This window comes from Lacerta agilis, chromosome 2 (genome assembly GCF_009819535.1).
Source record: "Lacerta agilis isolate rLacAgi1 chromosome 2, rLacAgi1.pri, whole genome shotgun sequence".
NCBI lineage: Eukaryota > Metazoa > Chordata > Lepidosauria > Squamata > Lacertidae > Lacerta > Lacerta agilis.
The window spans coordinates 7,946,068-7,970,895 of NC_046313.1; the positions used below are offsets into that span (position 1 = coordinate 7,946,068).

General features: G+C 44.6%; 3 protein-coding genes across 4 annotated transcripts in view; 2 read left to right on the forward strand and 1 right to left on the reverse strand.

The window, feature by feature from the left end:
- AVIL (advillin) overlaps window positions 1-10,241 on the forward strand; it is a 37,063-nt gene extending 26,822 nt beyond the window's left edge. Inside the window, exons 16-20 of the mRNA XM_033138463.1 lie at window positions 1,417-1,561; window positions 3,819-4,007; window positions 6,056-6,124; window positions 7,480-7,611; window positions 9,664-10,241. Of these exons, the coding sequence (XP_032994354.1) occupies window positions 1,417-1,561; window positions 3,819-4,007; window positions 6,056-6,124; window positions 7,480-7,611; window positions 9,664-9,777 (649 nt within the window). The 3' untranslated portion in view covers window positions 9,778-10,241. The remainder of the gene's footprint in view (window positions 1-1,416; window positions 1,562-3,818; window positions 4,008-6,055; window positions 6,125-7,479; window positions 7,612-9,663) is intronic.
- On the forward strand, window positions 3,153-3,491 carry LOC117040611 (cytochrome b-c1 complex subunit 6, mitochondrial-like). Its single transcript, XM_033138468.1, has one exon. It carries the CDS (start codon window positions 3,202-3,204, stop codon window positions 3,472-3,474), a length of 273 nt encoding a protein of 90 aa, XP_032994359.1. The 5' UTR covers window positions 3,153-3,201; the 3' UTR covers window positions 3,475-3,491.
- A 2,232-nt stretch (window positions 10,242-12,473) lies between the features above and the next one.
- TSFM (Ts translation elongation factor, mitochondrial) lies at window positions 12,474-22,949 on the reverse strand. Of its 2 annotated transcripts, XM_033138466.1 has the most exons (6): window positions 22,831-22,949; window positions 21,294-21,437; window positions 20,277-20,405; window positions 15,508-15,630; window positions 14,624-14,708; window positions 12,474-13,118 (listed from the first exon to the last, which is right to left on the reverse strand). In XM_033138466.1, exons 1-6 carry the CDS (start codon window positions 22,915-22,917, stop codon window positions 12,700-12,702), a joined length of 987 nt encoding a protein of 328 aa, XP_032994357.1. In that variant the 5' UTR covers window positions 22,918-22,949; the 3' UTR covers window positions 12,474-12,699. The 2 variants fall into 2 exon arrangements, with proteins under 2 accessions (XP_032994357.1, XP_032994356.1); XM_033138465.1 differs by lacking the exon at window positions 15,508-15,630.
- Between the last annotated feature and the right edge of the window lie 1,879 nt (window positions 22,950-24,828).

Genomic DNA, 24,828 nt, shown 5'->3' on the forward strand with positions numbered 1-24,828 from the left:
AGGCAGGGGGCTTAAATATTGCAAGCAGGTGTTCAGATATCACAAATATCACTTACCAGATTTACCCCAGTAAGGGTGAATCTGGATTAAATGGGGCAGGGGGGAGGATATGGGTTGGTATTTTGATACTAATGATATCATATGGATGCTGTGAGAAACTTGCATGCATTGATCCCATAATAAACACCCACCTGGAAGCACCCTCTGTCCCCAACATTAGTGTCCCAGAATTGTAGAGTTAGAAGGGACCCACAAAGGGTCATCTAGCAAAATTCCCTGCAATGCAGAAATCACAGATGAAGAATTACGGTATCTAAAGAGGTAGAATCAACTAGCACCTACCGGTACTTTCAAGAGCTTTTCAACAAGCCAGGCCTTAATATATATATACAGGTGAAACTCGAAAAATTAGAATATCGTGGAAAAGTCCATTTATGTAAGCAATTGTTTTCATTAGCTACTGGAGTTTAATATATGAGATAGACTCATGACATGCAAAGCGAGATATGTCAAGCCATTGTTTGTTATAATTGTGACGATTATGGCGCACAGCTGATAAAAACCCCAAAGTTGAAATTGTTAATTTGGGGTTCCCATCAGCTGAAAGCCATAATCATCACAAGTATAACAAATAAAGTCTTGACATATCTCGCTTTGCATGTCATGAGTCTATCTCATATATTAGTTTCACCTTTTAAGTTGAATTACTGAAAGAAATACTGCAGTCCCATGGACTGCAAGAAGATCAAACCTATCCATTCTTAAAGAAATCAGCCCTGAGTGCTCACTGGAAGGGCAGATCCTGAGGTTGAGGCTCCAGTACTTTGGCCACCTCATGAGAAGGGAAGACTCCCTGGAAAAGACCCTGATGTTGGGAAACATGGAGGGCACAAGGAGAAGGGGACAACAGAGGATGAGATGGTTGGACAGTGTTCTCGAAGCGACTGGCATGAGTTTGGCCAAACTGCGGGAGGCAGTGAAGTATAGGCGTGCCTGGCGTGCTCTGGTCCATGGGGTCACGAAGAGTCGGACACGACTGAACGACTGAACAACAACAACAACTGAAAGAAATGAACCTTTCCACGATATTCTAATTTTTCGAGTTTCACCTGTATATATTATGCTTTTATTAGACCTTAAAAAAAAACCACGAACTATTGGGTTGTGATAACTTTTACTGCTGCTAGTTTTTTTTTTATTACAATGGTGAAATACTTTTGCATCATAAAGTTTGTACATTTATTGTTAATGGCGGACATAAGTCACCTTGGCAGCAGAGAAGCAAGTAAAATTAAAACAATAAATAAAGGGATTGATAACGGGGCCAGCAGATCTTGGTCCACATCTCCACATCCTTATAAGGACATTGGAAGTGAGACCTAAGAAGGGCTTTCTCAAATGGTCTCTGTCTTACAGGCTGCAGGAGGAGGTCCCTGATCACCCTCCACGGCTTTTTGAATGCTCCAACAAGACTGGATGCTTTGTAGCCATCGAGATCACAGACTTTACCCAAGATGACCTCAGTGAAAGTGATGTGATGATGCTGGATACCTGGGACCAGGTGAGGCTGGGGCCAGGAGAGTCTGAAGTACTGTCCTGAATTTCTAAGCCTTTCATTCTATGGTGGCTGTGTGATTTAAAGACTCTGGCTACTTCCTGTAATTCTTTCACTCTACAGCAGGGGTTGCCAAGAGACTGCGATCTACTCACAGAGTTGAAAACTGGCAGTGATCTACCCCCTTTTGTAAGGGTTCAGATCAAAGTTGTTGAGCTTTTTTTAGGGAGGAGGAAAGCCCATTTTGGGGGGGGTACAGGGCATTTTTGGGGGGAGCCAAAGTTGTTTAGCTTCTTTGGGGGGAGCCAGTGATCTACCGGTGATCTACCACAGGCATCCAGTGATCTACCAGTAGATCCCGATATACCTGTTGGACGTGCCTGCTCTACAGTATTTGAGTGTTAAGGAGTACAAGGCAGCCTCTCGAAGGTCTTGCAGTACCTTAAAAATATTGTAGTTTGGAAAGGCTTAGCAGAAGGCAAAGGCAGTAAGCTTGGTTCTCAGGCAGAATAAATGAGCTCCAAAATACCCCCCCCACACACACACACAAAAGAGCCTACTAAGTTTCTAGGACCAGCAAAGGAACTATAGAAATGCAAAAAGAGCTTCGTGTAGGATGTATGCTGATGGTTATAAGCCACAATAGCCAGGACTGTTTCTTTCCCCCTAGTGCCACTGATAATATGGAGATAGACAATAGGATGCAGCATCTAACTGCCCCACTGTTAGGAGTTCTGGGTTTGAAGGAGCCTTTGGACTGCCAGAGTCTGTGGATAATGCCATTATATGGTTTAGTTACTTAACATACCTGCCTATCAGGATGGAATCAGGAGTTTCCTCTGTTTGACCTGGTTTAGCTCCCTTACTGGTGTGCCCCCCAAGCCTTCCGTGACACCTGGGATTATCTTTATGGTCAAAACCAAACTAACGTTTCCCTAGTTTTCTCCCAGGGAAGCTGTACACTACAAGCAATGGGTGACCTTAGACCATGGGTAGGCAACCTAAGGCCCGGGGGGCCAGATGCGGCCCAATCACCTGCTCAATCCGACCCGCGGACGGTCTGGGAATCAGCATGTTTTTACATGAGTAGAATGTGTCCTTTTATTTAAAATGCATCTGTGGGTTATTTGTGGGGCCTGCCTGGTGTTTTTACATGAGTAGAATGTGTCCTTTTATTTAAAATGCATCTCTGGGTGACTTGTGGGGGATAGGAATTCATTCCATTATTTTTTTCAAAATATAGTCTGGCCCACCACATGGTCTGAGGGGCAATGGACTGGCCCATGGCTGAAAAAGGTTGCTGACCCCTGCCTTAGACCAAACCTAGACCTCTGAATGGGGGCAGAGCCCAGTCCCTGTGTGCTCCTTTTATCTACTGTGACCAGGACAGATATCGCGTTGTCCTTTACAGTCGCATCAACTTTTGCCGATAATCACTACAGTCTGGTTTCAGAAAAACTTCCTAGTTCTAACTCCAGGGGTGGCTGTCATTGGACTCTTAATTCCCATCTGTCCCAGCCAGCAAGGTCAATGGTCAACTGTCAAGAGTTGTAGTCCAAGGTGGGCGGGATTTCCGCCGAGGTTGCGGGTGACCCTTCGGCGTCCTTCTGGGGAAATGGAGCGAGGCTTGAGGGAGATTTGCGGTGATGGGGTGGCAGGATGAGAAGGCGTTGGAGGGCCGGAGCGGGGACCCCGAGGAGGAGGAGGAGGAAGAAGAGCTTGTGGATCCTTTAACTACTGTCAGGGAGCATTGTGAACAGATTGAGAAATGTGTGAAAGCTCGGGAACGTTTAGAGGAGTGTAATGCTCGAGTGTCATCCAAGTCCCATACAGAGGAGAAGTGTACAGAAGAACTCTTTGACTTCTTACATGCTAGAGACCATTGTGTGGCTCATAAACTCTTCAGCAAATTGAAATAAATGTTAATATAAGCCTGTGTCCTCCTCATGCATAGCTGATGAAAACCTGAGTCTGTTCAGTTTGAGTAAACATGCAGCTCTGGACGTGTGATATGAAAGTGAATGCAACTAGCTCTGTGGTAATTCTGGGAGAATTTAAGAGTTGTCATCGGGATACATCTGTTATGTAGAAGATTTGCGGCTGCTTAACAAAGTGTTTCTGTAGACTTCTGATATTAAAGATATTTCTTTTAAAAAAAAAGTTGTAGTCCAACAACATCTGGAGCACCGCAGGTTCCCCTGCTGTAATGCTCCCTGTTGCTCGAATGAGCAACTTCTGAATCATCGCTCTTCTCTTTCCCCAGATTTTCCTATGGATTGGCAAAGAAGCCAACGAGACAGAGAGGAAGGAGGCATTGACGATGGCTCAGGAATACCTGCAGACCCACCCCAGCGGGAGGGAGACCGACACCCCCATCTTCATAATCAAGCAAGGTTTTGAGCCACCCAACTTCACAGGCTGGTTCCTGGCTTGGGACCCATATCGGTGGAGTGTAAGTGGAAACCATGCCTGAACCAAATCGCTTTTGTTTTCCATAGATTGGGGGGCGAATTATACCATGAGTGGAATTCAACAAATGAGTTTTGTCAGCAGAGGCCTGTGCAACAACTTCCTCTTGCACAATAGGGCTTCTCCCTCCAAAAAATGCACTCTGAGGCGGTCAGTAGAACCCCCCAGAACAGTGTGTGGAAACTGAAAGGCTTGCGGTGACAGAACGATTGACAGTGTGATGTTGAATTTCACCCCATGTGCCAAATTGACAGAGAGTGGCACATCCCCTTTTTGAAATAAATAAAATAGATGTAAGTTGGGTCATTTGCTGAAACAAATACCGACAAGTATTTGAAATCTGCAGATATGTCCAGTTTTGTCAATTAAGTTTTTGAATGTGGAATTTCTCTCATAAATTTTGATTGTGAAATTTTACTGTAACATTCGAAATCCAAGTGCTTTGTCATTTTGGACTCACAGCTGTCCATGGAGGCACAGGTTAATTCTATATCCAGGGCAGCTGTCTACCAGCTCCATCTGGTACACAGGCTGAGACCCTACCTGCCCGCAGACTGTCTCGCCAGAGTGGTTAATGCTCTAGTTATTTCTCACTTGGATTACTGCAATGCACTCTATGTGGGGCTACCTTTGAAGGTGACCTGGAAACTACAACTAATCCAGAATGTGGCAGCTAGACTGGTGACTAGGAGTGGCCGCCGAGACCACATAACACCGGTCTTGAAAGACCTACATTGGCCCCCATTACGTTTCCAAGCACAATTCAAAGTGTTGGTGCTGACCTTTAAAGCCCTAAACGGCCTCGGTCCAGTATACCTGAAGGAGCGTCTCCACCCTCATCGTTCTGGCCGGACACTGAGGTCCAGTGCCGAGGGCCTTCTGGCGGTTCCCTCACTACGAGAAGCCAAGTTACAGGGAACCAGGCAGAGGGCCTTCTTGGTAGTGGCACCCGCCCTGTGGAACGCCCTCCCACTAGATGTCAAAGAGAAAAACAACCACCAGACGTTTAGAAGACATCTGAAGGCAGTCCTGCTTAGGGAGGCTTTTAATGTTTAATAAATTATTGCATTTTAATGTTCTGTTGGAAGCCACCCAGCGTGGCTGGGAAAACCCAGCCAGGTGGGCGGGGTATAAGAAAGAAAGAAAGAAAGAAAGAAAGAAAGAAAGAAAGAAAGAAAGAAAGAAAGAAAGAAAGAAAGAAAGAAAGACTTTTGGGGATTGTTTTATTGTTTTGATTTTGGCAGGCATTCAATTTATACACTGTTGATTATCAGTTACATCTGAACCACTGGGATACTGCATGTCAGCTAAACCTCATGCATAACATCCTGAGCTCCTTTGAGAATATCCAGGCTATAGATGTGAAAGATCAATGCATTGACTTTGCAGTCTTAACCATGCCTAAAAGGTAAAGGTACCCCTGACTGTTAGGTCCAGTCGTGGACGACTCTGGGGTTGCGGCACTCATCTCGCTCTATAGGCCGAGTGAGCCGGCGTTTGTCCGCAGACAGCTTCCGGGCAATGGATTCAAACTACAAGAAAGAAGATTCCACCTAAACATTAGGAAGAACTTCCTGACAGTAAGAGCTGTCCGACAGTGGAATTTGCTGCCAAGGAATGTGGTGGAGTCTCCTTCTTTGGAGGTCTTTAAGCAGAGGCTTGACAGCCATCTGTCAGGAATGCTTTGATGGTGTTTCCTGCTTGGCAGGGGGTTGGACTGGATGGCCCTTGTGGTCTCTTCCAACTCTATGATTCTATGATTCTATGGGTGATGTGGGCAGCATGACCAAGCCGCTTCTGGCGAACCACTCTGACTTAATTTCTACTGAATTCATGATAAGGACTTTGGTCTTATGCAAGCGGGTCATCTTAGTTCTCCACGTTTTCCCAAAGATTGCTTGCAACTCGATTCAAAACAGGTCTCGGGGAGAAATGCTTGGCAGTAAAACCCTGTTTCCAGCACAGTAAGGTGCTATGGTGCCATAACCCTATTACAGATAAGTGGTGTTTTTGTTTTTTTAACCCTTGCAGGAAGGAAAGACATATGAGCAGCTGAAGAAGGAACTGGGAGATGCCAACAACATTGTCAGAATCACGGCTGTAAGTTGAGAAACGAGGTCAATGGCTAAATAGTTGGTTGCCCGGAGAAATCTGGGTGTTTAAGAAGCTAGAAAACCACCAGATCATGTTGTTTGTCCAATCTAACCCTGTATTATCTATTTCATGGGTAGGAAATCATGAAGAAAAAGGGGGTGGGGCAACAGACATGGCTCTTACCTTTCCCCAGCAGATATCCCAGCTGTGAAAAAGTCAGTCTTCTATTCTGCACATGCACCGTCTATCTAGGCAAACTGGGGGCATTATGACTATACAAACACACTGCCCAGCACGGCAAATGCGCTCAAGGAGGGTGTGGGGCAGGGCTGAGAGGGGTGGTGGCCTGGGACCACATTTTCCCTCTGGGCCTGAGGTTCGGAAGTTCTAGGTTGCAGCCAGCTATGTTTTACTTAGAGCAGACCCACTGAACTTAATGTGCCTAAGTTAGCCATGTTGGTTAATTTCAATGGAACTACTCCGGGTAAGATTAGCACTGGCTACTAGTGTCTCAGGAAGAGAGTATTTCACATTGTCTGTTGGTTAGGAAACAAAAATTAATACCTAGGACTTTCTGCATGCAAGGCATGAGTTCTCTGTTGGACACAGTCAAAACTGAGCTAAAATTCTGCCTTCTCCTACTGCACCTCCAGCAACATCATGGCCGAGGAAAGGAAAACCCATCCCTGATGCCTTTAATCCTCTGCAATCCCATAATAAACCAGTACTTTTGGTATACCGGTGGCTTTCTAAAGTAGTGTGCTGTGACCAGAGGATGAGAAATTTATTAAATAATTGAAGGGTTCCCCCAAGCCCAATATTCTCACCCACAGAGGACCCTGCCCACCGTATGTCTGCAAGATTCACTACTCCTTCCATTCATTCTTCCCCCAAATCCAGAGAGAAACAGCCGAGTTGCTCATCCTCTCCTGTGCAGTGAATCGCACAAAAACACAGGGGGTGGATTTCTCTGGGGTCAAATAAGTTCCTTGTCTTAAAAGCGCTTCCAGTTTTGCTTCCTCATAAACATCGAAATTATTTATTAATTAAATGTCTCTATTTATTTATTTATTAAATTTCTGTATATAAGCCTGTACGCCTTGCGAGTCACAACATTTTGGCTCCCCAACCTGGAAGTGTTCCAGTTTGTGAGCGTTCTTTGGAACCCGAATGTCCGACGCTGCTTCCGATTGGCTGCAGGATGCTTCCTGCAGCCAATCGGAAGCCGCGCCTTGGTTTCTGAACATTTTGGAAGTCGAACGGACTTCCGGAATGGATTCCGTTTGAGTTCTGAGGTACCACTGTATAGGGTCTGCTTCTACAGGTGGCGTTTTTAAAAAACCTGCCCCTTTTCTGCTCAGGATCTGAGTGGTGCATCCCTCAACCCGAGGCCTGGGACCTTGGAAAGCAGCAACTGCCCTACCTACCCTCTAGAAGTCCTGCTGTCCAGCCAGGATGAGCTACCAGAAGATGTGGATCCTGCTAAGAAGGAGGTGAGTTGTTTATTTGTTTTCTTGAATTTATATCCCAGCTTTCTTCCATGATGGAACTCAAGGTGGCATTCCTGTGGGATGCTAGGCTTTCACCCATCTAGACTATTTAGCCTTATGCTCCTTCAGTCCACATCGTGGCATGAGGTCTGATCTGCACTACTTAAGTACCAAGGCACATGCATGAGCATGTAGGGATACCCCCTGCTGCTGTTCTTTCGTTTCTTCCCTGTTTTTTTTAAAGGAAGTGGCTGGCAGGCAGCAACTGGGCTGCATCAATAGGAGTATAACGTCTAGATCAAGGGAAGTAATAGTACCACTATATTCTGCTCTGGTCAGACCTCACCTGGAATACTGTGTCCAGTTCTGGGCACCGCAATTCAAGAAAGATACTGACAAGCTGGAACGTGTCCAGAAGAGGGCAACCAAAATGGTCAAAGGCCTGGAAACAATGCCTTATGAGGAACGGCTTAGGGAGCTGGGTATGTTTAGCCTGGAGAAGAGAAGGTTAAGGGGTGATAGGATAGCCATGTTCAAATATATTAAAGGATGTCATATAGAGGGGGGAGAAAGGTTGTTTTCTGCTGCTCCAGAGAAACGGACACGGGGCAATGGATTCAAACTACAAGAAAGAAGATTCCACCTAAACATTAGGAAGAACTTCCTGACAGTGAGAGCTGTTCGGCAGTGGAATTTGCTGCCAAGGAGTGTGGTGGAGTCTCCTTCTTTGGAGGTCTTTAAGCAGAGGCTTGGCAGCCACCTGTCAGGAATGCTTTGATGGTGTTTCCTGCTTGGCAGGGGGTTGGACTGGATGGCCCTTGTGTTCTCTTCCAACTCTATGATTCTATGAACAGTGTGAGCAAATATGCCTGTCCTCCTTACTGGAGCCTTCCAACAGAAAAAAAAAAACCCAGAGAACTAAAAGTCTGTGATCCACAGGTTGGGAAGTGCTGCTGTATCCCACCCTGGAAATAGCAGGCTAGAAATTTCATTCATACATGCATCCTGCTAGGGCTACCAATGATTGTACAACGCAAACATACGTTTTGGAATTGGGGGGCAGAATTCATTGTCTTAAGCTTTAAAAGGTAAGTTCCCAGTCCTCTTGGCTGCAGAGTCAGGCTTCAAATGACATGGGCTATACCAGTGTTTTTCAACCACTGTTCCGCGGCACACTAGTGTGCCGCGAGATGTTGCCTGGTGTGCCGTGGGAAAAATTGAAAAATTCAAGAGAATTACTTTATATATAGTCAATATAGGCACAGAGTTAATTTTTTTAACATTTTCTAATGGTGGTGTGCCTCGTGATTTTTTTCATGAAACAAGTGTGCCTTTGCCCAAAAAAGGTTGAAAAACACTGGGCTATACATGGCGAAATCGCTGAAGGCTTGTAACACGGCCAGACTCCAGTAGAGCTGAAGTCGGAACCACTCTCACAAATAGAAGATGGAGAGGCAAACTTGTTTCTCAACTGTACCGCTTCAGAATGCAGATAGGGACTTGCAGGACTAAATGTGTCTTCATATAAAACGAAACAAAAAAATAAAGACCCCTTCGCACAGAAAACCAGCATGTCAGGGGGAAGGAGTCTCCCTTTAGCCTTCTCCCTGATGGGCTATTTTCTTATGCCAAACTGTAACTCGGCCTGTTAACCCACTCCCCTCTATTTCCTGTGTTTAGTTTTAGATTGTAAGCTGGTTGGGGCAGGGGCCTATCGTCGCACTCCGTAAAATGACCATTCACATAAATCGCACTGTTGATAAATAATAAAATTCTACGTGTGGGAATATCTATAAGTAAATCTACCTCATTCATTTGCTAAAGGGGAGCATTCAACCCCCTCACCCCAAACACCTGCAGTCTGACGTTCCACATTCAGAAGTAGGTTTTCCACCTCAGCTGATATTTGTGAAGACTACGGCCAAAAGCAATCCATCACAATTAACTTGTGCTAACGTGACCTAGAGTGGGACTCCATTGTGTTCACTCACTGCTCAAATCCTGTCTTTCATTTACTCATCTTGTTACTGTGGTCTTTCCCCCCTTCATCAACAGAATTTCCTGTCAGCACAAGACTTCCTCCAAGTCTTTGGGATCCCCAGGGAAACGTTTGCTGCTCTCCCTAGTTGGAAGCAACTCAACATGAAGAAAGAGAAGGGGCTTTTCTGAAGAATAAGCGTTTCTCGAGGTGGAAGAGATGACACCCGCACTCAGTTCCTATTGATTTGGGGGCAGGACCCCTAGCCAGAAGCAGCTGAGCCAGCAAAGGGAGCTGCGTTATGTATCACGTTTGTGCCTAAATTGCGCTTTGAAGGTTGGGTTCGTATCTTTTACTCAAGGCTGCTGTTGTCCAGGAACTTTAAAAACAACAACAAAAAACGGCTTCACCACTGCAAGTCTACCATGGTGAGGAAACCAACTCAAATGAAGCAGGCAGAACTGAATTTCAGAAGATCCACAGGCAACAGCCGTCTCTGCTCTTGGCTATCGGCTGCGCTTGATGCAAATTAAGTAGCCACGCTGTGGCGGTTGGAAATCCAAGCCACGCGATGGCTGGCTGCTTTGTGTGAATTGGGCCTTGTAGAGTGCATACCTATATTGCAAACATTAAAAGCCGGCTTCACTGTCCTTAATAACTCATTCCATCCTGCCTGTGACCTCAAGGAATGCTGGGACTTGTAGTTCTGCAATGACTGCTTACGGTCATGTGCAGAAAGCTCTTATTTTGGGGACCAGGTACGGGATTTAAGCACACTAACACCTACTTATAGTGATGGGCTGCTTTGCCTTCCCCAAATCCAGTGCCACTGTGGTCTACTCAACTATTAAGGGATGTGCTGTGTCATTGGTAGAACCTAGCTTCCCACTGCAACTGCTGGTGAGAAAGAGGAGCTATGAGGAAATATAATAATAACCCAGCATCAAGCAATGTGCCACTAGCACCCTCTCCACCTAGCCACACTGAAAGAGAGGGGCAGCCAAGATGGCGACCCCCAGATGTTGCTGGACAACAATTCCCATCATCGCTACCCCACGGGGGCTGATGGGAGTTTAAGTCCAACATCTGGAGGGCACCATGTTGGCTATCTCTGCTGTCACAAAACAGGGCTTCTGAGCAGCTTCTTCATGCTTGGCGTTGAGCCAGCCCAAGAGAGTTGAGCGGCACCACATTCCTTGCTTGGAGGTATTCCTCTATTTCTTCCTGAGCTAAGGGAGTTTGGAGTTTAACACACCTCAGTTATCTAGAGCCAAGCGATTCCTTGGTTCTGAAACACATCCTGTGAAACTATTTTCAATCTGACAAGAGACAGGCCGGCTCTGTTACCTCAAATTAAGTAACACGCTCCTCCACAGATATTCCCATAGAAGCATCCAACTTGTCTGATACATGCCATATACAACAATTCCACAAAGGAAAGCACAGAAACAGCTATAGCATGCAAAGTTCAGCATCGCAAGAATCTCACTTTCCCCCTAAGACTAGCAAGAGACTTTCAAGCAGGAGTGGGAACTGCAGGCCTAGGGACCAAATGTTGCCCTCCAGGCTTATCTGACTCATAGTGCTCCACCCTCCTGGCTACACCATCTCAAACACATCCCACACCAGCCCTAATCTGCACCTTCCTGGCTGGAATATGTCCTTAAACTCTGGTAATGCCTCTTGGTTTGCCTGGATGGAGGAGAAAGAGGGGTGTGTGACTGCAGAAACTAGCCTACTATACTAAGGTAACATTTACATTCATTGCTCCACCTGCTTTGACTGTATCAACTGGCCCTTGGGTCAAAAAATGATTCTGCACCCTTGCTTTTAAAGCATGTGAACCACTCATTCCCAAGGGAATCAGGGTGTGTAGGTGCTGGGGGAGCAGTCTTCTACGGTCGAAGAGTAGATCTCCACCCAAGCTGATTAGTAGCGGAAGAGTTTATGCCATGTATGTAGTGCAAATCCACAAATATCAAAGAATTTGGGCAGCTGATCACAGGAGGTCTGGGCTTGCTGCTTAACAGGGGCTGTCAGAATGCAATAGGGAACAATGTGCATAACGCAGTAGCAAGGAAAGTGAAGGAGACATTGCTCTAGTCCAGGAAGATGACTTGCCTGTCCAAGATGCCGTAAGGCATTCAAGACAGGTGTGGATGAATGCAGGCGTGCTGTCCAACTTCTGCAACCTGGCCACAGAAGTCAGCTTGTTTTCAGTATGTGTTACAGAACACACAAACCTTGCTCATCAACTTGCTCACTGGGTACCACAGTAGCTACACTTGCCACTCATGGCCAACCAAGCATTGCCGGCTACAGCAGAAGTTAGCACAGACTGTTCTACGAAGCTGGATAAGGGAAGCTGTTTGCGGGCAGATCAGATGTCATTCTGGCGCATCTCCTAGTGCCCCCTCGCCTATTAACACTTGGACGGCTGGGAGGAAGAAAGGAGCAGGTATCTCCAGCAATAATTACCAGGGACCTTGGCTTAGTAAATGGTAAGAAGTCTGTTCTGACTTTAAGCCTTTAGACTTCTGCTGCAACAGAAGAGGGTGCTGAGGTTGTGCTTCCCATAAGGAAAAACAATGCCACCCAAGCTTCTAGTCCTCACCCTGAAAACCCTTTACAAGGTGGACAGGGACTACTCATTTCAAGAAGAGTAAGGGGCTCTAATGGGTTTCTAGTAGCCCCCAAGGACTTTCTGCATGCTTCAAGAGCTGCCCAGTTACCTCACAGACCTAGCCTAGACCTTTAGCAAAATCCACCTCTCCTTTCACTTTACTGCACCCTCTAACTGTCCTGTTCTGCTACATTAATTCAAATAAAAATGTACTCCCTGGGGTTCATGACAATTCAACAGATGCGTTTGAACCAGCAGACACTGTTCCCCTCCTTGCTGCCAGAGAGTTTTATTTGTAACATTGACAGCTGTCTTCCACACCTGGGCAGAGTCATTCTGGAGCTTTGAAATGAGATCGCACGATTAGTATTCGGCTCCCATGACCAAGCTAACACAGAGTTTAATTCGTGACTGGTCAGGTCTGTTAACCACGGCAGGGCCCAAACACGAACTGGGAACAGTTCACGAGCCACCAGTACAAAAGTACTGCTTACTCCGATGCTGACAGTTCTATATCCTCTCCGCATTCAAACCGCACGAAGTCCAGTACAGATACACCCGTGGGCTGAACGTACTGCCCCAAGGAAATAGCAGGGTCCAGCAGGAAGGGCTGGGCAAGCATCTTGGTTTCAGAATCTCCGCTGGGTTCATCCTCCAGAGAGCCTACGGAGAGGGGGGCCATGCCCACCACATGCTGGCCCAGCCTCCAGCCCAGTTCAGCAAAGTCTGACTTTTCACATGGCTCAGAGGGACAGCAGATCACCAAAGCTCCGTATTTGCCAAACATCATGTTAGAAAGTGAGGGGTTTCCTTCCGGGAGAGCCCCGTGCACGTAAGAGCCGATGAAAAATTTCTCTGGCACCGATATCCACACTGCTCTCTTAATGACCATGTTCTCCCCCAGCTTGCCTGAATAAAAAGAGAGAAGGCAAAAAGGTACCATTAACCATTAGGAGCACAGGTGATGTTTTAAGGGCTAAGCTATGCTGCTATGCCTATGGCAAACAGCTACATTCTGAAAACGAAGTGGTCCTTGCAGTAAGCATTGCATTATTGGCAACTTAATCCCCTGGACAAATCTACAAATTAGAGAAAGGGTATTCATAGAATCATAGAGTTGGAAGAGACCACAAGGGCCGTCCAGTCCAACCCCCTGCCAAGCAGGAAACACCATCAAAGCATTCCTGACAGATGGCTGTCAAGCCTCCGCTTAAAGACCTCCAAAGAAGGAGACTCCACCACACTCCTTGGCAGCAAATTCCACTGTCGGACAGCTCTTACTGTCAGGAAGTTCTTCCTAATGTTTAGGTGGAATCTTCTTTCTTGTAGTTTGAATCCATTGCCCCGTGTCCGCTTCTCTGGAGCAGCAGAAAACAACCTTTCTCCCTCCTCTATATGACATCCTTTTATATATTTGAACATGGCTATCCTATCACCCCTTAACCTTCTCTTCTCCAGGCTAAACATACCCAGCTCCCTAAGCCGTTCTTCATAAGGCATCGTTTCCAGGCCTTTGACCATTTTGGTTGCCCTCCTCTGGACACGTTCCAGCTTGTCAGTATCCTTCTTGAACTGTGGTGCCCAGAACTGGACACAGTATTCCAGGTGAGGTCTGACCAGAGCGGAATACAGTGGTACTATTTCTTCCCTTGATCTAGATGCTATACTCCTATTGATGCAGCCCAGAATTGCATTGGCTTTTTTAGCTGCTGCATCACACTGTTGACTCATGTCAAGTTTGTGGTCTACCAAGACTCCTAGATCCTTTTCACATGTACTGCTCTCAAGCCAGGTGTCACCCATCCTGTATTTGTGCCTTTCATTTTTTTTTTTTTTTTTTTTGCCCAAGTGTAGTACTTTACATTTCTCCCTGTTAAAATTCATCTTGTTTGCTTTGGCCCAGTTCTCTAATCTGTTAAGGTCATTTTGAAGTGTGATCCTGTCCTCTGGGGTATTAGCCACCTCTCCCAATTTGGTGTCACCTGCAAACTTGATCAGGATGCCCTCAAGCCCATCATCCAAGTCATTGATAAAGATGTTGAATAAGACTGGGCCCAAGACGGAACCCTGTGGCAGAAAAGGACTGTTGGCTCAGTAGTAGAGCATCTGCCTTGCAGATCCTTCAATCCCTGGCATCTCTAGTTAGGCCTAGGAACTGTACCCTGCCAGAAACCCTGGAGAGCTGGTGCCCAATAGACAATACTGGGTGAGATGAACCAAATGGTGTGACTCAGTACACAGGTAAGGCAGGTTTCATATGTAGTCCCTGCTTCCTTGGTCTTATTTAGCAATAATCTTTCTATATTGCTTACATAAAAAAGAACCATCAAACTGGTTTACAACGGTAAACTGAAACAACTTAAAATAGAGAAACCAAATCACAGAGAATTGAAATGTGGCACTAGAACACTCACCAATAGCCAGAGCCAGCTGGTCCACAAGCAAGGAGCCATCAGGTCCTATCCTCAGCTGAGAAAGCTCATTTGAGTTTAAGAAACACTGCAAAATAAATATATTGTGCATTATAAATCTACAGAGTTATCAAGCACTTCTCTTGATATGCACAGCGAGATTTATAACCTTCACAGTTAATTAGAAAAAGCTGTTTAGGCAACTGCTAAAATGGGTTTGGGGGGGGGGCTGGGGAGAAGAAGAGTGAGGCCCGATCTACAAATGAAGCAGTAGCTGCTGGTTTGCCACTCGAAAACACACTCAGTGTGGAGCCTCAAGCCAACCCGGACTTCCGAATATGTGTTTATGTATAATGCATGTGCATGCAAACACAAGTTCCCCCCAATTGCCGTTTAAACTATATTTCCAGCAAAACAAAGTGTCTGCACCCATGACGACTGTCTGTAGGCAAGCACACAGGAACAGCAACTCACAGCCCTCTTGAAGGGGTCCAGATGAAAAGCCCCAAAGTACTCTTTCCCCAGTTATTTCAATCTAAGGCAAGGCGAACTTCCTAAGAACCCAGATGCACTGGGGTCAGTTCGCAGCAAGGGACAGCAAATACAAACAGAGGACACCCCTTAAGAGTCCTTTTTTACTTCTGCAGAAGCTTCCTAGGAGCATTCACTTTGTGTGGGAATCAACCTACCAGGTCTGGTCAGAAACAGTGGAACAAGCCTCTCTACCCCTTCGGTTCTACCGATTCTGCGACCTCCCTTTGTATCATTTGCTTATTGAGATTCATTCAGCAGAAAGGTGCACTTTGCACTTAAATGCACAACTCTGATAACTGCCATTAAAATGTGCCAGGAGTTTTAAGCTATGAAGCCTCTAGTGCCGCTCTCACCTTGGCATACGTACTCAGCTGGTCCCTGGTCCCCCGATAATGCAGCATCGTTCCAATCGCTGCCTGCTGAATCAGGTGCTGGAACTTGACATTTCGGGCCACAAAGTCCGTCTCGCAGTTCACCTGGCAAAGAAGCATAGCTAACTTTCAACTGCCTGGGCCACTGACTTCTATGGTGCTCAAGAGGCACAAATAAAATCAGAAGTGGCAATGAGAGGATGAGATGACAGCTTGTTTTCCAAAGGCATAGGCAGGAAAGGTAAGGCATCCAACTTTTTCACCCAGGCTTTCCCTGAGAGGGGATCCAAGCTCTGCTGATGTATTCACCTGATCTAATTATTTGCTATGTATTTTCAATTTGTTTTATGACTGTATTTTTTATTGTTAATTTTGTACTATCCACTGCCCTATTTTTTATTTTTCAATTTTTTTTCTATACTGTTGGCAGTATAGATATTTTTGAAAATAAAATAAGAATGGCTACAGCTTTGGTTCTGTTCCATTTAACAACCCTCCCCCATGGATCCACTTATTATGCTAGGGTGTGCATATTAATACTAAGATTAGTCTTCATTTGATTTTGTAATCCAAGAGTGAAAATATCCCTGCAAACCACTCAGGTGCCCTTCTCTACTTCTGTAGATTTGTGTCGTAAAGCACCAAACTACTGATGAACACATGAATATTCCCATTAAGCATATAATTTTACCCATTCATTTTCAAGCAGCATTATCAGCATGAAGGCAACATTTTAGCAATAATCTTTGCATTAGCATTCAGAGGCTGCTTTGAAATCAAGAAGATCTAGCAGGCAATCTTAATTGCAGTGTGATTTCTCTAAGATAGTATGCTAGCGTAGCATAATTTATTCTTAACACATCTATATTGTTTGCTCATATTCACTAGGCGTCCTTCTACAATACTACAATACTGTCAATACTTTCTCAGGAATGCAAATGAAGCTAACCTGTCTATAATTCCCTGCAGCTTCTTAATCTGCTTGCCTCCATCACATTGTTTTCTTGTCCGTAAGAAAATCATTGTTCGCTCGCTCTCTAGTCTTTTTGGACAATATTAGGAATGTGAGACACCAGTCCTTTCACTACCATATACATCTTTTCACTCCACAGTGTTGGACATGGGACACCCACAGAAACTCAGGGTGTTCCACATAGTCTTCTTTTTTGGAATAGCGGACATAAATCAAAAGCACATTGGCAAGCGAATGTGGTGTCCATGACTTTCAATGGAATGCACATTAGGACATGCAACCCCATCCTTAAATTCCCAAAAGTCTGTGCATCCATTACAGGTATTAACAATTCCCTACTTGTTGCGTTCCAAAAGCAACATGGAGAATTGGACTCTGAGAAAATAACCACTCACATGAGGTTCTGTCCTGCAAGACCTCTGAGCGTGTCAGAAGAGTGGGCAAAAGGGAGATCCCGCCTCTCCAGTTGAGGTCGTTTTATTAACCAAGGGAATTGCAACACAGATTTGAAAGAACCAATCACATCTACACACACATCAGTTGTAGGAACCAATCAGATTACTTCCAGCACACCTCAAGAAGTCTTCACGTGGTTGAGATCAGGTAACAAAGACTTCCATGAGAATCCCAGGAAGCCCACCACATTTCCACACATCAAAGGATAGGATAGGATACATATAGTACCGGCAATTAAGGATTGGCAAGAAAAATTATTTAATTATATAGACCTGGCTAAATTAACTGATAAAATCAGAGGAAGTAGTGACCAAAAATTCCAACAAGATTGGGGGAAATTTGGAGACTACCTGAAAAAGCAATACCCCACTGTGAAATGCTGGCTCCATTTCTAAGCACTCTGTATTGGGAGCTAAAGTTAGCAAGGAAAATACAGGAAAATAAAAGAGAAGGATTACACAAGAGTACCAAAGTAGTAAACTAGAAGAGATAGACTGACAAACTGGGATGAAGACAAGTGGAAGCCGTAAGGGAAGGGGAAGTAACATATAGTAGAAATAGACAAGTATGGACAGAAGAAAGGAAGAAAGAAGTATTACTAAAGGTTAGTAGAATTGATTTATATGAATATGGAATTGGATGTTATGTTTTGCTTTGTATTATTTACAACTGAATTATTTGGGAACATAGGAAGGCATTAATTGAATGCACTTTGTGTTTTTTTTAGAAAGAATTTAACATGGAATCTTTTAACATTGCTATTCTTTGGTTATCGTTTGTTTGTTTTTTATTCAACGTTCTTTTTTCTTTTTTCTTTTGTATAGATGCAATAAAGTAAATAAATTTAATTTTAAAAAAAGGATATCCAGAAACAGGACATTGCAGGAAGGGAACGGGAAGGTCATAAAGATAGCAGGGGAATGAGACTAGCATCCTGCTGTCAGAACTCTTGCTGTTTACCTCTCCCCTCTAAGGGTTGGGGATCAAAGGACCTAGGATTAACACAGGAATGCCAAGATACCATTTGGTTTAGCAGAGACTCTCATGCTCTCATGGTAAACATGACTGCCAGACCTACTCCCTCCCAAAAAATTAATTGGGTGGAATCTGAGAGAAGGCAGGCCTGGGACAATTGTCTGCACTGGTGAAACAATATCCATGTGCAAAACTAAGCCAGCCAGATGTTATCCCTAAACCATGGGTACGGAACCTGCAGTCCTCCAGATGCTCTTGTGCTATAACTCCCATCAACCAGCATAGGCAGTGGTCAGGGATGATGGGAGTTGTAGTCCAGCAACACAGGTTCCACACCTAAGCCCTGTCCTAAACCAATTCTTAAATCAAAGCTAGTACAGTGGAACGTACCGTCCCCCTTACGAATGCTTCGGGTTACGCGCTCCCCTAACCCGGAAGCAGATGCCCCTTGTTGCGAACTTTGCGCCAGGGGGCAAGCGGAAGTTGCGCTCCAATGGCGCAGCAGGAGCAGGAGGCGCCATTAGCAAAAGCACACCTCATGTTACAAACGGTTTCCGATTACGAACGGACCTCCGGAACAGATTAAGTACATAACACGAGGTACAACTAAGTTTTTAAGGCAGCCACAAAAAGCTGTCTTTCAATCAAATTAAGACTTCCGTATGAATGATTTGAACTCTTGTACCCATGTAGTCACACTAGCAGGTTTACCACTGAAACCACTGCTAGAGGTGCCCCTGGCCCTTCGGGATCTTTGCACTTGAGCAGCGACAGTGTGGTATGAAATTACTGCTGAAAAGATCCTGCAGCAGTTTCCTCTGGGTTGGTTGTAAGAGAAAGTGTAAACACACACTGACAAAAAGGCAACAAGCTTCGTCCCCTTGGGCATGAACTGTTGCGCAGAATATCCTTTGCAAGAGGTAGCATCCTTTGAATCCCCTTTATTTAATGCCAAGATATCCAAGATAGCCACAACGGGGGCAAAAGAAATGAAGAAAAAACAGCAGCTTAAAACACTTCTGCGAACTGGTGCAAATGGCACAGAAATAAACACGTTCCCGCTGTTTGGAGAGAATTACTGCAGGGTTTCCCTCCTTGATTCTCTAGGGTACTTTTTAGGGCTGCTTGCTGCATTGCTTTAAGAGACATAGAAGCACTTGTGTTATCAGATCTGCCCCGATCCATCATGGTAAGCCTAATAAATAGGCATTTTCTCAAGAGCAGGCACTTGCAGGACAACCCCCCAGAGGCACGTCTCCCAAAGAGCCATGTTTGCTTTGAGGAATAATGTGAAACCATCAGTTCTTAAAAGAAGAAGTAGCTATGCTTTTTGTAGAGTCATGCGGGAATTACACCTGAGTGGCCCAAATACATTCTTTGCTCCAACAGCAAACTGACATTCTATTATCAAGGAGTTCTGTTTGGACAAAGAATTGATTCTGTATGTATTGTGAGCTACTACAGGTGAAACTCGAAAAATTAGAATATCGTGGAAAGGTTCATTTCTTTCAGTAATTCAACTTAAAAGGTGAAACTAATATATGAGATAGACTCATGACATGCAAAGCGAGATATGTCAAGCCTTTATTTGTTATAATTGTGATGATTATGGCATACAGCTAATGAGAACCCCAAATTAACAATTTCAACTTTGGGGTTTTCATCAGCTGTGCGCCATAATCATCACAATTATAACAAGCAAAGGCTTGACATATCTCACTCTGCATGTCGTGAGTCTATCTCATATATTAAACTCCAGTAGCTAATGAAAACAACTGCTTACATAAATGGACTTTTCCATGATATTCTAATTTTTTGAGTTTCACCAGAATGGTTATCATAAGAAAATAGAACTATTTTTAGAGGGATCAAATGAGGATTTATGGTCCATAGCTGTGGGTGAAGAATCAGCTCAAAAATTAAGATAGACAGGAGGGCAAACAAAAAAGATTCATCTTCAGTGACATGGCAAAAAGCTAATGATGGTAACAATGCTCAAATGTCTCCTGTGAAATATGCTACTATTTAGATTCTTAGCAACTTCTCAGTTTTAAACAATAAATGTCATAAGATCTTGAGGACAATATCCTGCTATTTATTTTTAAAAGTAATCTTAAAAAAAAATGCTACTACCCCTCAGCACCAATAATAATAATCACCTTTTTCTAGGCAAAAGGAATGAAACAATCCAAATTTGTACTTTGCATATGTGTGTTATATTTAATATTACTTTACATTCAGTTGTGTTTCTTTGTTGCTGTGTGTTATTAAAGTGCATGTTCTTTTTTAAATAATCAAAGAGTTTTTTGTTTTTAAAAAAAGTTTTTGTCAAAAGGAAAATGCTCACCTCTACCATCACTGCAGAGCTTCCCTCTTGCAGCAGCCCAATAAGCCCTTCTTGTGTCTTCCGTCCTTGCAGTTTGGAAGCTTTGCTCCATCCTTCCTTTTGGGCTTGCTCATGTAGCCAGGCTTCAGCCTTGAAAGACAAATGCAAACCCATAAACTGAGATACTATTGCCAAGGACAATGCAACAAATCAATTAAAATCCCAAATAAAAGCACAAGTATTCTGCCAGTATTATATCACTGCAGAATAAAAGGGGGGATGTTCAAATATTATTATAAATATGGCCTCATATATTTTATTTTTAAAATGTCTTGCAGTTGGAAAGGAGATTGTAAGAATATGAAAATCTTTGGTCCATTGGCATCCTTGCGTGTAAATATAAACTTCTGATCAACCACTAGAAGTATGCTGATTAGATCCATTGCAGGTTCTAGAAGACAGAATCCGTATCTACTTCCAACAGGAGGCTAGACTAATACTGTTTTGGCGCCTCCTCTGGTGCCATTCACAGACAGTTTTGTTAAGGAATCATCAGTTTACTAATGTTTCTCTGTCTGAGCAAAGGTAAGAATTAGCTGTTTATTTGGAAGCAATTCCCACTGACTGAAACACATTTTGAAATGCACACTGTTTGTATGAATCACAATGCATTTTGATTTTCCCTGACTGAACTTTTGGGTTCTTTCCGCAAGTTCTTCACAATAATTCATCTGGCATGGAAACATCTCCTGGTTGTCTTTTTGTGGGGCTGGGTGGGCAGCAAGAAAAGAGTCCCTACCCTTTGCCTACATTGACTGAAGACACATAGGATAAACCATTCCGGCCTCTAAACTCACTTGCAACCACATCTCAATGCGATTTACCCCCACCGCCAGTATGCATTGGACTGCGGCCTTAACATAAGACTTAAAATAATTGCTTACAACACCATTATTTTCCCCAAAAGTACTTGAAACACTCAGGCAAAAAAACTAAAATTAAACTTGCATTTTATATCACCGAAACATTTGTTCTCACCTCACTGACATCATCAAATTTCTCCAAGGCTTTCTTGCAGTTCACAAACGAGTAGCCAGTTTTCTTTCTGAGCTTCATCAGAGCTTCTTTTGCTGCTAGAACCGGAAGGCCAGCATGAAGAAAACGAACTAGATGCAAATCAAACTACAAGGGGAAAGCAAGACAATATAAGTGAAAAGGATCCAACGACCAAGATGGAGAGGAAGATTTAAAGAGCAACCCCCACGCATGCTTACTTGGGTGTCAGCCCCACTGATCTCACAAGACGCTTTCTCCAAATATATGCATAGAATCAGAATAAATTCTGTAGCAACTACCTCTTTCAAGGGGTATTTTCTGGAGAAGCATTCCCAAGGATCTACACATGCACTTGCCAGCTCAGCACTTTTGACTCTTAATTGTTTAATAGCAACAACATCTTGACCACGCCCCCTCCCATTAAGCTGCTAAATTAAGACCTTTGGGGAGGGGGATTAGTAACAAATGTTTGTGTGCTTCAATCTCTGACATAGAAAATGAATTTCTTTCTTAAGATACACTCACACGTGTCTTGCTCGTCAGTCTTACATGCACGTCCAGCCCCTTTCTTGACCACTATTTTGCACTGTGCTCCAGCTAGTGGTCTTGGGGAGTCAGGAACCCTAAACTGTACAGGTGCCACATACAGTAACTCCCACCCCACATATGAAAGAACCCGATCATTTCGTGTGTCAGCACCTAAACTTTGGAACTGCTATCAAGCAGGCACTTTCATTGAACTCTTTTTTAACTTTTAAACTTCCTGCCTACTGCTATCAAGCAAAACAAATGCAATACTGTACCTTGTTACGCAGATGCAATAGTTACAACATATAGAACGTAACAGGCTGAATGGTAATGTTTGTAACAAATTTCTTTACTGGTTACTTCCTAACATACAAATCAAGTCCAGGATGTACACCTTATACAATCCTTAAGCAAGATATATAACCTATTTAATTAAATCCAATGCAGATATATTTCTTCCTTTCTTAATGAATGAATGAATTTATTTTTACGGTCACAGACCAACTCACTTTCCTTTCTTAATACATTCTTGTTTTGAGTTCATATATTACACAGTTCTTGAATGTGGTGTGCTCTATATGTTGTAACCACTGCCATCAAGCAGGCACCTTCATTGAATTCTTTTTGGCACCTGCTAGAAACCACTCTTATTTAGACATTGCCTACCCAAGTGCTTATAAATGCTGGTGTGAATTTAAACATCTTTTGTAGTATTTTAACTTCTTTGCGGTTTTTAAAGTATGGTTTTGACTTTTCCCTCCCCCCTTTGAGTTTATCGTTTTGCCTTTTTGTGTGAACTGCTTTCACGATTTAGAGGTGTGTTAAATTTTATGAATAAATTAAATCGAATTAAAATGCAGACCCCGCGAGCCTGAGCTCCATCATCACGCTCTGTGCCCTTCCCCATGCTTGCCCGGCCTAGACGACAGAGACGGATCTAAGCAGGGAGAAGCAGAGGCAGCAACGCCCCACGAAAGACTTTCGCACTCACTTGCCCGGCTAGAGAACCCCTTTTCCGCAAGGGCAGCAGCGCCCTTCCCAGCCCAACCATCCGCTGCATCTTCAAGGCGCTTGCCATTACGCGTCACTACGTACGCGACGCGACACGCGCTCTTACATTTTGGCTGAGGCTGCGCATGCGCGGTGCCGCTCGTCACTTCCGCCCATCCGGCCTACCGGGTTCTAGTTCGCGCGACGCGCACCACCATTGGCTGCAGCAGCTGGGGGGGAGGGGCAGGTGGCGCCAAGGAGAATGAAACATATAGAGCAGCGCTCACGTTTCAGATTCCGGGTGTGCTTCGGAACCTCTCCTTTCGCCTTTGTGTTAAAAGCAATCCAAGGATACTGTATATATTATAATGCAGAAGTGATAGAAAAGAGAACTGCGCAAAGACCGCGCCTCCGATTCCAAGTGAGGGTGGAAGGGCTGAGGCGGCTTCGCAGTGCAACCCTCACCAGGTCTACTCAGAAGTAAGACCCATTGAATTCAATGGGGTCTAGGATTGCAGCCTTATTCTTGATGCAGCCTGAGTGTTTTTGGTGTGGTCACAACAGGAAGCCATCCTTATATCTCCCCCGCCGGCTTCAATTCCACTGCAGCTCCCTTAAGCACCACTGAACACCCTGGGGTCATTGTACAAAAAGATGGGCACCCTTGCCTCAAATATCCCTAATACCCAAGACATTTTGGCACAATGCAGGGGAGAAGGGGTGAGTGAAGATCCACATCAGGAAAAAGGGGTGAGGGTGAAGATTTGCTGCCCTTGTGTATCCTGCTGCCTGAGGAAGCACCTCACCTTGCCCCGTGGGTGGGCTGGCAATGCTGATAACACTGAACTACAGTGGTACCTCGGGTTAAGAACTTAATTCGTTCCGGAGGTCCGTTCTTAACCTGAAACTGTTCTTAACCTGAAGCGCTACTTTAGCTAATGGGACCTCCTTTTGCCGCTGCGCCACCAGAGCACAATTTCTGTTCTTATCCTGAAGTAAAGTTCTTAACATGAAGGTTTATTTCTGGGTTAGCGGAGTATGTAACCTGAAGCGTATGTAACCTGAGGTACCACTGTACTGGGAAGAGTCGTTATAAGCGGCCTCGGCACTGCTGCAGGTTGTTGGGTTTTTTGGGGGGGGGGCTACACAGCCAAAGGTACAAGACACCATTGCTGAAGTGCACCACACTGAAATCTGAAGATTTGGTATCTGAAGAAGTGTGCGTGCACACGAAAGCTCATACCAAGAACAAACTTAGTTGGTCTCTAAGGTGCTACTGGAAGGAATTTTTTATTTTATTTTTGTTTTGAAATCTGAAGAGAAAGCGGCAGATCTTTCAGCCATGCCTCGGGGCACACCATTATATGGGCAACCATCATGGTGGGGTGAGGATGAAGCTGAAGAACAGAATGATTACAAAGCTGATAGTAAACCTGAAGAGAAAATACAAGAAACTGGAATTGTTGGACTGCGTTAAGCCATCTCCTCTCTCAGCCGCTGGTTTCTTCGCCGACCTGCAACAGAAGACCTGCTTTTGGAAGACCACCCACTTTTCTCTTGAGCGGACAAGACCAATAGTACGCCCAAGGGTCAAGAAGGCAGTTTATGCACGCTGTAGAGGGAAGTGAGGGGCAGGTGGGGCTCATCGATTTTGGAAGGTAGCCCATCTAGCAGAAGGAAAACTCTGATCCTAAACGTCTGCTGCGTTGTGGGCTATCTTCAGAAGAAAAAGCTAAGGAGTAAACTCCACACAAATTTAGAGTCGAGTCACTAAGGATGGTGTCTTGTACATCTCCTCCTGCAGCCAAGCTGGTGCCAAATGTATTGCTCTGCTTTCCTTTGCACCACACCAGTGAGGCTGAGAAGCAAGTCTTGTTGTCTGGGCAGCCCAGGACCTCCATCCACACTGCCCAGGCTTGCGACCCGGGGAGGTCACGGACTTCACTCCTGGAGGCACCCTCCATTGTTTCTTGTGTGGTGTAGTGGTTAAGAGCTTTAG